The following is a 12890-nucleotide window of genomic DNA, read 5'->3' as shown; positions in this document are numbered from 1 at the left end:
GCTCTCGACTGGTTGGACTGCGGAGCTCGGTATCCGACTTTTGCAAGACACCCGACTAGCCAGACTGGGGAGCCTAATATCCGACTCTCGCAAGGCGCCCGACTAGCCAGACTAGGGAGCCTAATATCCGACTCTCGCAGCACCCCCGATTATCCTTCGGAGGGCACCTGGGCTGTCACCCAGCATCCTTCGATCAGACCCCGACATACAGTCGGCCGACTCCTTCAAACGCCGTACGACCACCGGAGGCTGTCTGTCCTGACAGCAGCGTGCGGCTTAGCCGCCCTGGGGTGTTGCCCCACCTAAGACATGGATTAACCCTAGCGATTTGACAGCTCCACGGCGATTTGACAATCTTCGGCGATTTGATAATTCTCCTATTGCCGGCGCCATTAATGACGGTGCCATGCTGCGCCCCACTATAAAACGGGAAAGGCAACAGTGCTGAAGAGGTCCCTTCGAAACCCCTAACTCTCTCTCTCTCTCTTTTTCGCTGAGCTCCTTGATTCTTTTCTACTGTTGCCTAATTTTTTCTCTGACTTGATCGTCGGAAGATCCCCGCCGGAGATACTTCCGATCAGTGTGGACTTCTTTCGCAGGCGCTCGTTCCCGACGACCAGACGATGAGAAGATTGACCGCAACAACTTGCAAGTGGCTTGAACAACCAAGATAAAAAATTGACTGGGGAAATGTTTATCTGAAAGACGATCATTCTCAAGGCGATAATATTTAAGGGGCACCAACGAACGATCATCGCTTTTGCAAGTTGGTAGCTACAGAAGTATATGACGAACTGCAGTGCATCCGAACTCCACAGATAACAACAGTAAGAATTGGCACCGGCACCACGGGGAGAGTCGTTTCTTTTTCCAAGATGACCATACCACATGCACTCACAGGATCCCCTACGATGAATGTGATTATCGTGAAGTAGTAGTGCACTGTACTGCTTCTAATTAATTCAAAATATGCAATTTGCAGGAGAGACAAAATTATGCAAATTTTGGTCTTTTCTTACATGGAAAGTTTGCCTGATCCAATGATCCGTTGGAATCCAGGCTAGTTATGTTTTCAGATGGTATGATTGCTTGACATTCTGGAGCATGGAAAATGAAGCATTACACAGTTTTTGGGGATATGCATATACAGAAACAAGAGAAGCCGGGAAATTTAAGTTCATGGGGGTTGTCCAAACTAGCATGTTTTTTTTTAACTCCCAAAACTTTGACGGTACTAGGCACTGAGTGTCAATGAGACAGCACTTGAAAGCTTGAACTTCCGAGGTTTTTTGGAGTTCAGTGGCTGAAACAAAAACTCAGTATTTGGCTTCACAGCGACCTCCTTCCATTCTGAAGCTGAAGCCCCTTCACTCCGAAAATCACGGGGTGAATACAAGAGCTGGAGCCTTGATCTACCTGCCATATTATGATATAAGTTAAAGATGGTAAAAACAACAATAATACTAGCATCCAGTTCGCCTCTAACCTACAAATAAAATTTGATAACCATTGTCCATATTAAATTTGTGATTTGATTGGCATATTACATCTATAATATGAGCTTCATCTAATGAGATGTTCAGATACCTCTCAGAAGGTTGTCGCCTTTAATGGTGCCTCAAATTGTACCAAGAGAAATAGCTGAGGCTATGGATGGATCATCACTGCTTAATGTAGTTATTTATTATATATTTAAACTTCTCTTTGAATGTCATGAAGTGATTGAGGGTGCCAACTGGCTCAGTTGGTAAAGTTACTGGGTATTGATACCAGTGACCTGGATTTAGGGAGTGTTTCATTGGGGGGAATGGAGGTCTGGAATCAGAATCGGAATGGATGACTCCTATTTCAATCGTTTGGTTGGGAGGAGTTTCATTCCGATTCCGATTCTGGAGTAGAATGGGAATGGGTCAATCTATATAGAACTCAATCCTTACACTCCTCTATGGATTCAATTTTCCATTCCAATTCCGATTCCGATTCCGATCACAAACCAAACGCTTCAGGGGATTTGATCATTCCGATTCCGATTCCAAGCCATTCCAATTTCCATTTCCATTCTGATTCCAGTTACAAACCAAACGCCCTCTTAAATCCTACCCACATCCGATTTCAACTGGGCTTCCTCCTTTTTCAACAAATGAAAAAGGAGGAAAAAATCGATGGAGAGTAATGAAGTGATTCTATCAAAAAGAAAATCGCTACAAAAATCATAACACTAAATAACCTGGTCCACCAATCTAGAAGCAATAGTTCATGAATTTATGACTGCTGGTGACATTATAACTATGACCAGTGTAAGAAGCTATTTCAGAGGATTTCTCCATAAACATTCCCTCTAATCTTAATATAATTGTTATGTTACATGTTCTCCTAGGAAATTTGATCTGATGCCGAATCAAAATCTTTTCAGCTGTGTGCTGCTATTGAACATAAGCATGAAACTTGACCTGGTTGGACCATAATAATGATTTCATCTATCCAGTATTCTGCTTGTGAAGTAACCATTATTTGAACCTTTGAAAACTATGAGGCATTAAAGGCGAGGCTTGAAGTATCAGATGTAAGCACAATTCTAGTCAATGACTGCATGGTATGCATGTCTTACAAATCGTGCCAAGGCTAGACATGCACCAAAAGAAAAGGTAAACAAGATAGAAGAAAGTTGCACAACCCGATTATAATTTCATTAAAATTAGCATTTTGCTTGTGGAGGTATCATTCCTTGACCCTCTGAAAACTCTTAAGGTGTTAAAGACAAGACTTAAAATGTAAGATATTAATTCAGGTCAAGGGCTGCATGGTACATGTACCTTACAACATCATGCCAAGGTTTGATATGCATTGAAAGAAAAGATAAACAAATTGCAGAAAGACGCACCACAAACAGAGAAAGATGTCCAGGATTCCCAAACATGTTTCATAACTACCATAATCAAACTACTATCTTAAAACATGTTAAAGGCACCTATTGAGTGCTGATAGAAATGATATGTTTGACATAGGCCCATGAGAAGAGTCTTGTTTCTGTTCTGGACAAACCAAAGCTCCCTGAGTTACATAGGCCCAAGCAAGTGACACGTTACATGTCAACCAACTTCTAAAGCAAGACTAGCAACAACTGAAGGGGCTACCGGTTGCTTTCTTGAGAATTCGAACGCCCAAGTTATGTAATGGATGCAAAATTGTCATTGCATATTGGACCAAAAGCTAGATAAATCCATATTATCTCAATGCTTTATACACTTCAAAAATTAAATCATGCTTAACTTTAAAATCCAATTGCACTTGGAAATTGAATAAACAAATGCCATGAGAGGCATAAGGGGTCCAGGTTCTCAAGGTCTTCTGGAAGAAATTCAAAGAACACTCTACTATGAAGAGTCATTGGATGATTTAGATAAAATCAGATCTGTTAATAGTGACAAACTGCAAGATGCAATATGCAATAAGTTTTCCTACATTTCCACCATCATTTCATCATGGCTTTCTATAATCATGTGGTTTGCCATCCCATATAGATGGAGTCAAATCCAACATCCTTTGGATATGGATGGCTCTTTAAGGTTGAGTTTCAAAGCCTCGAGACTAGCATATGCTCAATGGATATGCATTAGCCTCATGCTGCTATGGCTACTGTTATTCATACAACACTCGTATTGTGGGGGTTGCCATACTTAAGTGGATGGTAGTGCTCCATAATCATCAAAAATGTTGTGAGCCAATGAAATCATGAGACAGTAACAAAATTGGTGACTATAAGAACTTCCCACAGTACTGACAAGTGAACTACCTGTGTATTGTTCATGAGAAACATATTGATATGGATGACTGTGAATTTAAAGCTTATTTGTATCATCAAGTGGCAAGAGTAGTTTCATACTGTTAGCACATGTCGAGTATCAATTAGCAGAGATTGTGAAAATGATTAACACATCATTGGTTTAAAATTTAGTTTATTTGTTATGCATAACAAGGTTATACATTATATCAAGCAGTTAATGGTGGTCTAAGCTAAAAAGACATTGAACAAAATAGTGTATCTTTTGACAAACATACATATATGTTTGCAGGAGTGCATTCAAAGTCTCATAAGTACAACATGGAATGTGCATCTTGCTGGCATGGGGAGGATATGTAGTGCTTTAATATTTTTTTTTCAATAATAGCTAGAAATGCAAACAGTTTCTAGTGAAAGTTATTACTTATAAAATATTTTTTGGCATTTTATTATGCCTTATTATTGGTACCGAGTAACCTAGATTATGCTTGCCAATTATGGTTGCATATGCCTTCTAACTGCCTGATATTCTAGTTCTTATAGAAATATAATGGCCAATGAGATGGTTGAGAAATTACCAAAACCTAACATAGTTGGCTTTTGGATGATGAATTGGCTAACTTTCGATCTCTTCAAATTGCTCAAAGCTAGCATGTCATCATGGTTTCCTTTGAATTCAATGAACTCACCAAGAATGTTTCTATCGCCTCTGAGTTCTAAGCTGCACAGCATGCAGAATATAATCTGATTAGAATTTTTCTCTTCAAGCATGGCATTGGCAGATAGAAAAAAACAAGATTTGTAAAAGTCATGTTACATGTCAACGGAATGAGAAATGGAAGTAAGATGAGACATTAAAAATTTCCCAAGGCTAGAAATTAAAGGACATCAGCTATGAATGCATATGTGGCAGCACAAATAAAAAATAAATGAATTGTCAGCACAAACTAAAGTATAAAGTAAATCTACAATAATAAATGATAAATTAGGTAATGCATAACCAGATATCCATTTGGAAAGTATGTTACAAAACTTCCAAGTGATATTTAAGCAAACTAAACATTTTGATGCACACCTAATATGCTCACACCAATAGGTTCTATACAGTGTGCAGGTAAACACTTGAAGTTAAGTTGTCATTTTCCTGAAAAAACATATGAATCTCTGATATAATGTTAGGCCCCACAGTCATGCTTCAATGACTACTAAATTTATTCGACTGGTCAGACAACAATGACTTTTAGAACAAAAACAGTGAAAAATGGTTGAGCAATCTCTGATGGCTAAATACCTTGAACACTAGTGGGAATTTTGTTTGATACAATTAAGGTACAAAATAAGATTGAATTAGATTAGGAATGAAGCAACAGATCTTATATGTCTTGATGTTCGTAAGCAATTCCAAATATGTTTTGTAAGTATAATTTCTCTTTGGTCTAAAAATTTGCTGAACAAGAAAACATATGAAGCATACATATACTAGAGCCTGAAATCTTATTGAGAAGATTAAGCTATAGATAAGTATGGGATTACCAAAACCTCTGAGTTGAGAAATTATAGTAGAAATTTCTTGGTTAGGTTAAAATCCTGCTAACTTACTGTAACTGACTTCTTTATCTAGATGAAAGAAACACGTGAAGACAGTCTTTCTAAGTACCTTGGTGCTTGCCATCTAAAGGAGATAAAACCTACTACAATTGATCTTTAGTTGTTAAATTATTGTCCATATGTTAACCTATCTTAGTTTGCCATAGACGGAAAAATTCCTACAAGCTCATTGCATTTTTTTAGCTGGGGTTTGGAGCCTCAGACCTAGTTGTGGCTGTGGGTTCAAGGTTTTGAAAACCTATCTCGATCAGTCCCTGCAATACCATCTTCTTGTGAGTGAGATAACGAATAAACAATTTACTTCATTATACTAAACTCAACTTCAATTGCCTGCAGTTTTAATACAATGTGGAGCAATGTCTTTGCTTGTTTAGCTCTTTCTTCTTTGTCTCAAGAAAGCAAGAACCCAGCCCTTGGATTCAAATCCAAAACATTTTATTAAGAAGAATGGGTACTAATAGCTCACTCAGCCAGTGACAAAATGCATGGGTATGAAGTAATCCTAAGTAAATCCATAGTTGTTTCCATGTGAAGCATGTCTACTATTAATAATCATGTATCTCTTGTTCATTCATTTAATTAGCTTTCTTGGATTCTTCCACAAATCAGTGTGGGTTATTATATAATTAGTGAAATAATTGCTGTTTCCCCTCCCTAAAAATCTGATCTTTGGCAATGATCAAACCGGCAGACCAAGATCTTTTCTGTCTCAGTGTTTAAATTGATATGTTTCAATCTGCACACTCCCAGAAATCTACCATTCGTACACTAACATGCATACTGCAGGCACACTTTTTTATGCAACCTTTATGCACTCACATAGTAGCATGTAATTGGAAGCAGTCTTCAAAATGAAGTGGTATCCAAACTCTGAGGACTGCTTCCAATCAAATGCTGTCCTGCCACCACATTAAGGAACTGTGCATGGGCAGGATATGCTTCATTACAAATACATGCAGTCAGACAAATTGAAAAAATTAAAGCATATTGACACACTGACATAAATTCTAAAGCTGAAATATGAACATAACTATAAAATATAACAATTAAAGCAAATAATTACGTAAAAATGCAACAGTACAAAAGACACGCAGAATAACCATCACCATACTCAGAAAAATAATCTCCAAGCTCCTTTGACAACATCAAATAAAAAATAGGAATAGACATGTCATAGAAATGTACCGGTCCCACATTGGCGATGAACCAAGAATAAAAATAAGCTTCTGATGGTCATCCTGCATCTCAGTCTTGCTTCCATGAATTGCATCTTTAATCCAACTAGACACTCCACCTTTTGATTCCGGCTTGAGCTCTCTCCATTTGTCAAAAGAAATGATCTCTGGTTGAACAGCAATAGAATAGGCAGGCCTAAAGAATGACACAACTTGAAGCATGAGCCTGAGTAAACTACAGGAGTAATATATAACACCAACTATTAATTATGATTGACTTGCTAACAGAGAAAATGTATACCAAGTAAATTTATTTCAATTTTTTACTCCTAATTCTCTCAGTTTTAAGTCATAAAATCATATTAAAATGAGAACCCATAAATTTAAGCAGCTTGTCACAAAGCATATATGCATTTCAAGAGTTCAACTGCACCCAATTACCCCAAAACAACAGCTACATACATCAAATCATATCATAAGCATTCAGTATCACACCAACCCAAGCATGGTTTTTAAAGCATTTTACTGACATCACATGGTTCCCCTGGAGGACACAAAACTGGTCAAACTCTGCAATATAAAACGATAATCAAAGTTGCCAGATAGGAAAATGCAAGACAAAAACTGAAAACTAGATCTGGGGTAAAAAAAGGTGCCTGAACAATCCAGGTGTAGAGAAAGGGGCATCCTTGAAGATATATGCAATAAAGCATATCTAAAATATTTGTGAAAGTTGTGGGAGAAAAGAAAATGCCTTAGTGTAGTGTTTAGTGGTCATTTTGACCTGATTTATGAACTTCTTGGCCAAGGACAATAATATGTGTGTACATGCTGGTACACATATTGGTAAGCTCGTCAGAGTAAGAAAGTATGTGCTGTAGAGTATATATACACAATCTTAGGTTGTTGCACTAGATTTTGAATATTTGGACATAACATGATCTAGAAAACAATAATTTATTTTCCTGAGATATATCATGTTAAAAAAAAGGTTCCAGTTCTGCTCAAAATAACAGAATCATATAAAAAAAAGATACATATGGAAAATAGAAAATATGCATGTGAGAACAGAACATGATGCCATCAAAACATCAGTGTTGATTCATGTTCATAAACACCTGCAATTTGGATTTGGGAGTACAACTTTGCCAATCATGTGGCCCTTGAGCAAAGGTACCCCTCTTTGCTCCAAGTATGATTGAAGAATTTCAGCTTGTCTGCCAACTTCAAGCACCTGAATACAGAGTTATTTTAATCTACTATGATCAACAAGAGTGAAGAAGAAAAGGTAATCAAAGAATAGTAATTTGCAATCTAATTTTCAATACTTGAACAAAGTTACAAACATGTAAATCGACCATGATCATGTGGAGCATGCAAGATTCCTATGATTTCATATCATTTGAAACTTAAATAGCATGCATACCAAAGGAAAAGCAGTGGACAAAAGCAAATATGTTCCAAACTTTTTGATTCCTCTTCAATTCTTAGTGTTAAGACAAGTTAGGAAATGGCAAATATTGCTTTTCAAGGTTCGAGTTTTTATCAATTCTAGATCAAAACCAATATATCTTGTTCATTTCATTGATCAAAAGGCCTGACAATATCCTAAAACCATTTCAAAAATGTTATTTCATGTATCCGGTGATTTTGGTTTTTTAATTTAGTTTGTTACTTGGTGGGTTTTATTTTTCCAAAAAGGAGTGAAAAGAAATAAATGGAAACATTTGGTGTAATGTTCATAGCAAAAGGGTTTTCCAATTAAGTGTGGTTGCAATAATGCTGGACCTAAATGGAGTTTGGAAACAATTGAAATTTAGTAGAAATTAGATTTCATATTAGGTGTACCATTCTAGTTAGGTGACATTAGCTACTAATAGGCAAAACGGTGAAGCTAAAGATGTTGTTTAATGTGGATGGTCGATTATATGTTGATACCAGTCACATTGAGAATCTCAAATTCTGAAATAGGCCCTTGAAATTATGATAACAGAGGATGGCAGAAAAAGCATCTAGGATGGTAGTGCCATATGCAGCAAATAAGTGAGAAGCCATCAGCAAGGATAAAGCATAGGCTTTTGTGAAAGGGTAGAAAAAAAGTTGAGGGTGAGTTGAGATGACATAGATGGAAGTTGTGCAAAAGGATTTGTGAAAAGTTTGTGCAGACAGAGGATGTAGCACTTCAATGAATGTTGCAAAGAAGAAATCGGCTAGTAGATCACGATAGCTAGGATAAGGATGGTCAATGACTATAAAGTTAAGCTAACCATCCTTTTGGACTCACTTCACTTGGATTTTCCAATTATGAAATTAATTGAAATGTAACTATTCATCTATTGCCTTGCGCTTCATCTCACTTTAAGGTCTAGGGAAGCAGGCACTGATGTTCAACCAATATCCATGCAACCTAGCTTACGAGCACGAAAGCAGGGTCAGCAAGTAAAAACCTCTTTAGCTATCACCAGAGTTCATTGGCCACTGAAATTTCTTTCCAGTTTATAACTGCCATCAACATAGGATTCTGAAATGCTTCCATTGGAGTTGTAAAATTATAGCAATCAAGTTTACTTCTTTCAGTGAAGCAACTGAATGGGAAAGTGTTCGGAGTAATGTTAGATATGATCTAGCAGCTCTAAATTCCAGCATACATATAGATTGAAATTTGAAATCTTAAGACTTAGAACATGACATAGTGCCTGTTCATACAGATTTCAGATGTGTTTGGTGCATAACTTTTAGAAAACCAAACGAAAATTCAAGAATCCCTCCAAGACACAAGCCCAGCTCCCATCCAAGAAACGAATGCACAAGATGATGCAAAAATTCAAGAAACGAGAATGCATACAGGATCCGGATAGGTTTCCGCCTTATGTTTCTTGTCGCCAATACAAACCCAGCTCCCATCCTTCCCAACCTCCACAAACCCAGAAAAGTTCCTCACCGCCACCACCATCACTTCCCTGCAGCCATAAGTTTAGCCTCTTTCCTTCCTCCACCAAAGAAATTAGAAGTTATAAATAGCAACAAAGAGCCGGAACTAACCTTTTGGTGACAAGAACTACGTCAATGTGCTGCCGGAAGCCGGCGTCAGGATCGGGGATTCGAAGCCCCACGAATGCCTTCCCACCATAGAGCTTCTCCAACCTGGAAGAAGTCAAAGATCAAATGAGCTATTCGGCTACGTTAGGGTTAGGTTTTCGAAGGGGGTGAGCGAAAGATGAGAAGAGTTGGGGACCTGGCGGCGACGGCGAAGCACGCGTTGGAATCGGAGCTTTCGACGTCCGGTACGGCGTCGTCGCCGTAGAAGAGTATCCAGAGAAGCGTGAAGACGACCAGGCCGCAGATGATCTCCAACCACATGGCGATCGCCGGCTCTTCTCCGCAGATTTTTGGGCTCCGGTTGGATCGTTTTGTTGATGCTGGGAGTCGGAAACCGGAAGCGAGTCTGGAAAGATCAACTGAGGAGGAGAATTCGATGCCGACTTCCTAATCGCGGTTCACAGACGAAGTACTTGTGCTGGGTCCTTAACCAAGAAGCAAAATAAATTTGTAACAAATTTAATATATTTCTTGTTTTAATTCGTATAAAATTTAATAATCAATTTATTTGAAAACCTACGGATGGTGTAAAAGGACAGTATATTTTCTTATCAAAAAGGAGAGTATATTTATGATAGCATCTAAAGAATGCGTATCACGGGATCATGGGCCAGAATTCCCAGTTTCATGGTGGCTTTGGATTTTGTAATGGGTTGGGCTAAGTAAGGTTTGGGTTGCTTGGTGAATATAGCATTATGAGGCAGTCTAGCTCACTGATTAGTTTGATTGATGGGCTAAAGCAGTAGTAAATACTATGATGTTGGTTTGTGTTGATGGATTCCGCTAAAGAAAAGTTGTCATTCTCCTGCTGTGGGTGATTAATGTGGTTCTGAAGGATGTTAATTTGTTGGATCTGAAAATTTTCTAGGGAAGCCTTTCTGACAGGATTTTCATAAAATGAAGATTTTTCGGGAGGTATGAAAGGAAATCCTTACAGTTGCTTTTAACCCTAATTTATCGCTTCCATCAAGGTGATCAAGTCATTACATGATGAATTTAAGATGCTTATGAAGACTTTGTTTCAATTATGAGATCCCAATGGAGTCAAGTTGGATGGGCATTGTTTTACTCGGTCTTGTAAGTAATGTGTGTCGAGCCTGTGCTTCAGAACTAGAGCATTCACACAAATCTGATATGTATACAACAAAAAAGATCAGAAAACAAAATATTACCGTATGGTCATCTCATTCAATTCCAAAGAGGTTTATTACAACTAGTGGCACATATGAATTTCAACTTATAATTTATATGTGATTGTGATGTAGATTATACATTTTAAATTTTTTTAACATAGCTAGGTCCTATTAACATTCCTTTTTTTTTTTTTTTTCCCTCAAGAAGAAAGGCTCCATATCCATCCTAACGAGTTGGTCTGGACTTCGATCCTTCCACCAAGTAACATAATGTCAGCAGTTATGCACCTGGCATAGCAAAGCAGCATGGTAAGAGATCCAAGATGTCCATCCATGTCCTGCCCATGGGAGGCCAATGTACAAGGATGGGAGTGAAGCATGTCAGGTCATCGGCCTGCATGATTTTGGTCCTCAAAGCAGCTGCAAAATTCTTCCTCTGGAGATGGTAGAGATTTTTCTCCGGTTAATCATGACGCAGACTTTTTCAAAGCAATGCATGGGTGCTCAAGAATCGTAAACAGAAGCAGTAGCAATGGCCATACACAATCACGATATTGCTGCGTATGTGCTAAATTAAGCTGCCGATTACTATAGCATTTTAGGCTTGTGGGATCGTGATGAGATTCTGCTGACTTAATCTGGGGATTTTATTGTCTGTGTGATATAGAAGGCCAGAAAGGAGATCAAAGTGCTGTGGGGTGGCAAGTCAAGGAGGCAACATCAGGTGACGTGGTAGAATTTGTGGATGATTTGTTGAGAGACATCCCTGGTTGCATGGACGCGTCAGTTTGATGCTCCTCGCAAAGATAGTCTCGCTATGTTCAGGCGAGAGGTGGTAAGAGGTGGTTTTCTGAGTCACTGACATTCAAATAGTTCCCTTATTCATGTGATTTTGCTTTTAGAATCCTAATTGTGATGTAGGGTACATGAAGTACGATATAATCTTCTTAAGTCAGCATTATACTTGTTCTTTAGGATATATGTTAAAAGGTGCAAAGCTTGACCTTCGCAGTTTTCTCCTTGTTGATCTGTGTCCAAATGATACTATTTTTAACAAAAATCTGATCCTGTTATGTTTTGTTTTGTTTTAACATAACCCATATAGTAAAAAATTAGTCTTTTTATATAAGCAAGTCAATGGTCTCCTCCAAGAACATATTTTACTCACGAGTCTCGTAAAAAATTTTTGGAAAAAGCCTACAGTCCTATCCACACCAGAATGTCAAATTCACCTGATGTTTCCACAGGCTTCCAAGCATGTGGGATGGAAGTCTTGGTTGCGGGATACTGTTTGTACGATCTAAATTAGATGTGATAATTGAATCAGATCGAATCATAAATAGATCGAATTATAAATAGATTGGATTAAAAAATCGTCGATCCAAATCCGATCTGTTTATTAAACGGATCAAAAATTCAAATCTAAATCCGTCCTGTTTATTAAACAGGTAATCCAATCCATTTAATCTATTTATTAAATAGATCAAATTAAGTTAAACAGATTAAATAGATTAAATAGATCGAATTATATGGATCAAAAATATGTTAAACAAATTTTAAACAGATTAAACGGATCTTGAATAGATTAAACAGGTCAGGTTAAATGGATCAGAAATAAGTTAAACAGATTAAATAAGTTAAATAAAATATCTGACTCAATTTGATTTGAATATTAAATAAATTAAATAAATTAATCTATTTATGATCTAAATTTATTTAATTTAAATTTAAATTTATTTATAATAAATTAAATATAAATTAAATTAATGAATCGAATCATATTTTGTTAGCTTTAGGCCTAATAGATAGTGATGCAGCGCAATGGTTCGAGAAAATGGTGATGCATGGGAATTGGGGTCTTTGCCTGGGTTTTACGCCAAACCTCGTCCCCCTAAAGAGACGTTTCTGTGCCTAGCGGTACGTTCTTGGCTAGAGATGGTCCGGTCACAAGTACAACAGCGGAATAACATGTCAGTAGGTTCGATGATAGAGTCAAATATTTTTAATCACTATTAGGTTGGTTGACGTTTTAATGACATAAGTTGGAAGGTAGAAAAGTGCTGTTTGGGAATTACAGATTACAAAAAACGATTT

The 12890-nt window shown here is 37.5% G+C and overlaps 1 protein-coding gene across 2 annotated transcripts; it reads right to left on the bottom strand.

Annotated features, from left to right (window-relative positions):
* Positions 1-993: 993 nt before the first annotated feature.
* Positions 994-10088, bottom strand: LOC105053844 (uncharacterized). Of its 2 annotated transcripts, none has more exons than XM_010935157.2 (7): positions 9800-10088; positions 9607-9708; positions 9410-9524; positions 7683-7798; positions 6575-6760; positions 4360-4502; positions 994-1416 (listed from the first exon to the last, which is right to left on the bottom strand). In XM_010935157.2, the coding sequence occupies exons 1-7, from the start codon at positions 9922-9924 to the stop codon at positions 1235-1237; spliced, it is 969 nt and encodes a 322-aa protein (XP_010933459.1). In that variant the 5' UTR covers positions 9925-10088; the 3' UTR covers positions 994-1234. The 2 variants fall into 2 exon arrangements, with proteins under 2 accessions (XP_010933459.1, XP_029123142.1); XM_029267309.2 differs by having other exon boundaries at positions 1190-1412; positions 9800-10073.
* Positions 10089-12890: the final 2802 nt, after the last annotated feature.

The sequence above is a fragment of the Elaeis guineensis genome, chromosome 11 (genome assembly GCF_000442705.2).
Source record: "Elaeis guineensis isolate ETL-2024a chromosome 11, EG11, whole genome shotgun sequence".
Classification (NCBI taxonomy): domain Eukaryota; kingdom Viridiplantae; phylum Streptophyta; class Magnoliopsida; order Arecales; family Arecaceae; genus Elaeis; species Elaeis guineensis.
This window is presented reverse-complemented; position numbering and strand designations above follow the sequence as displayed.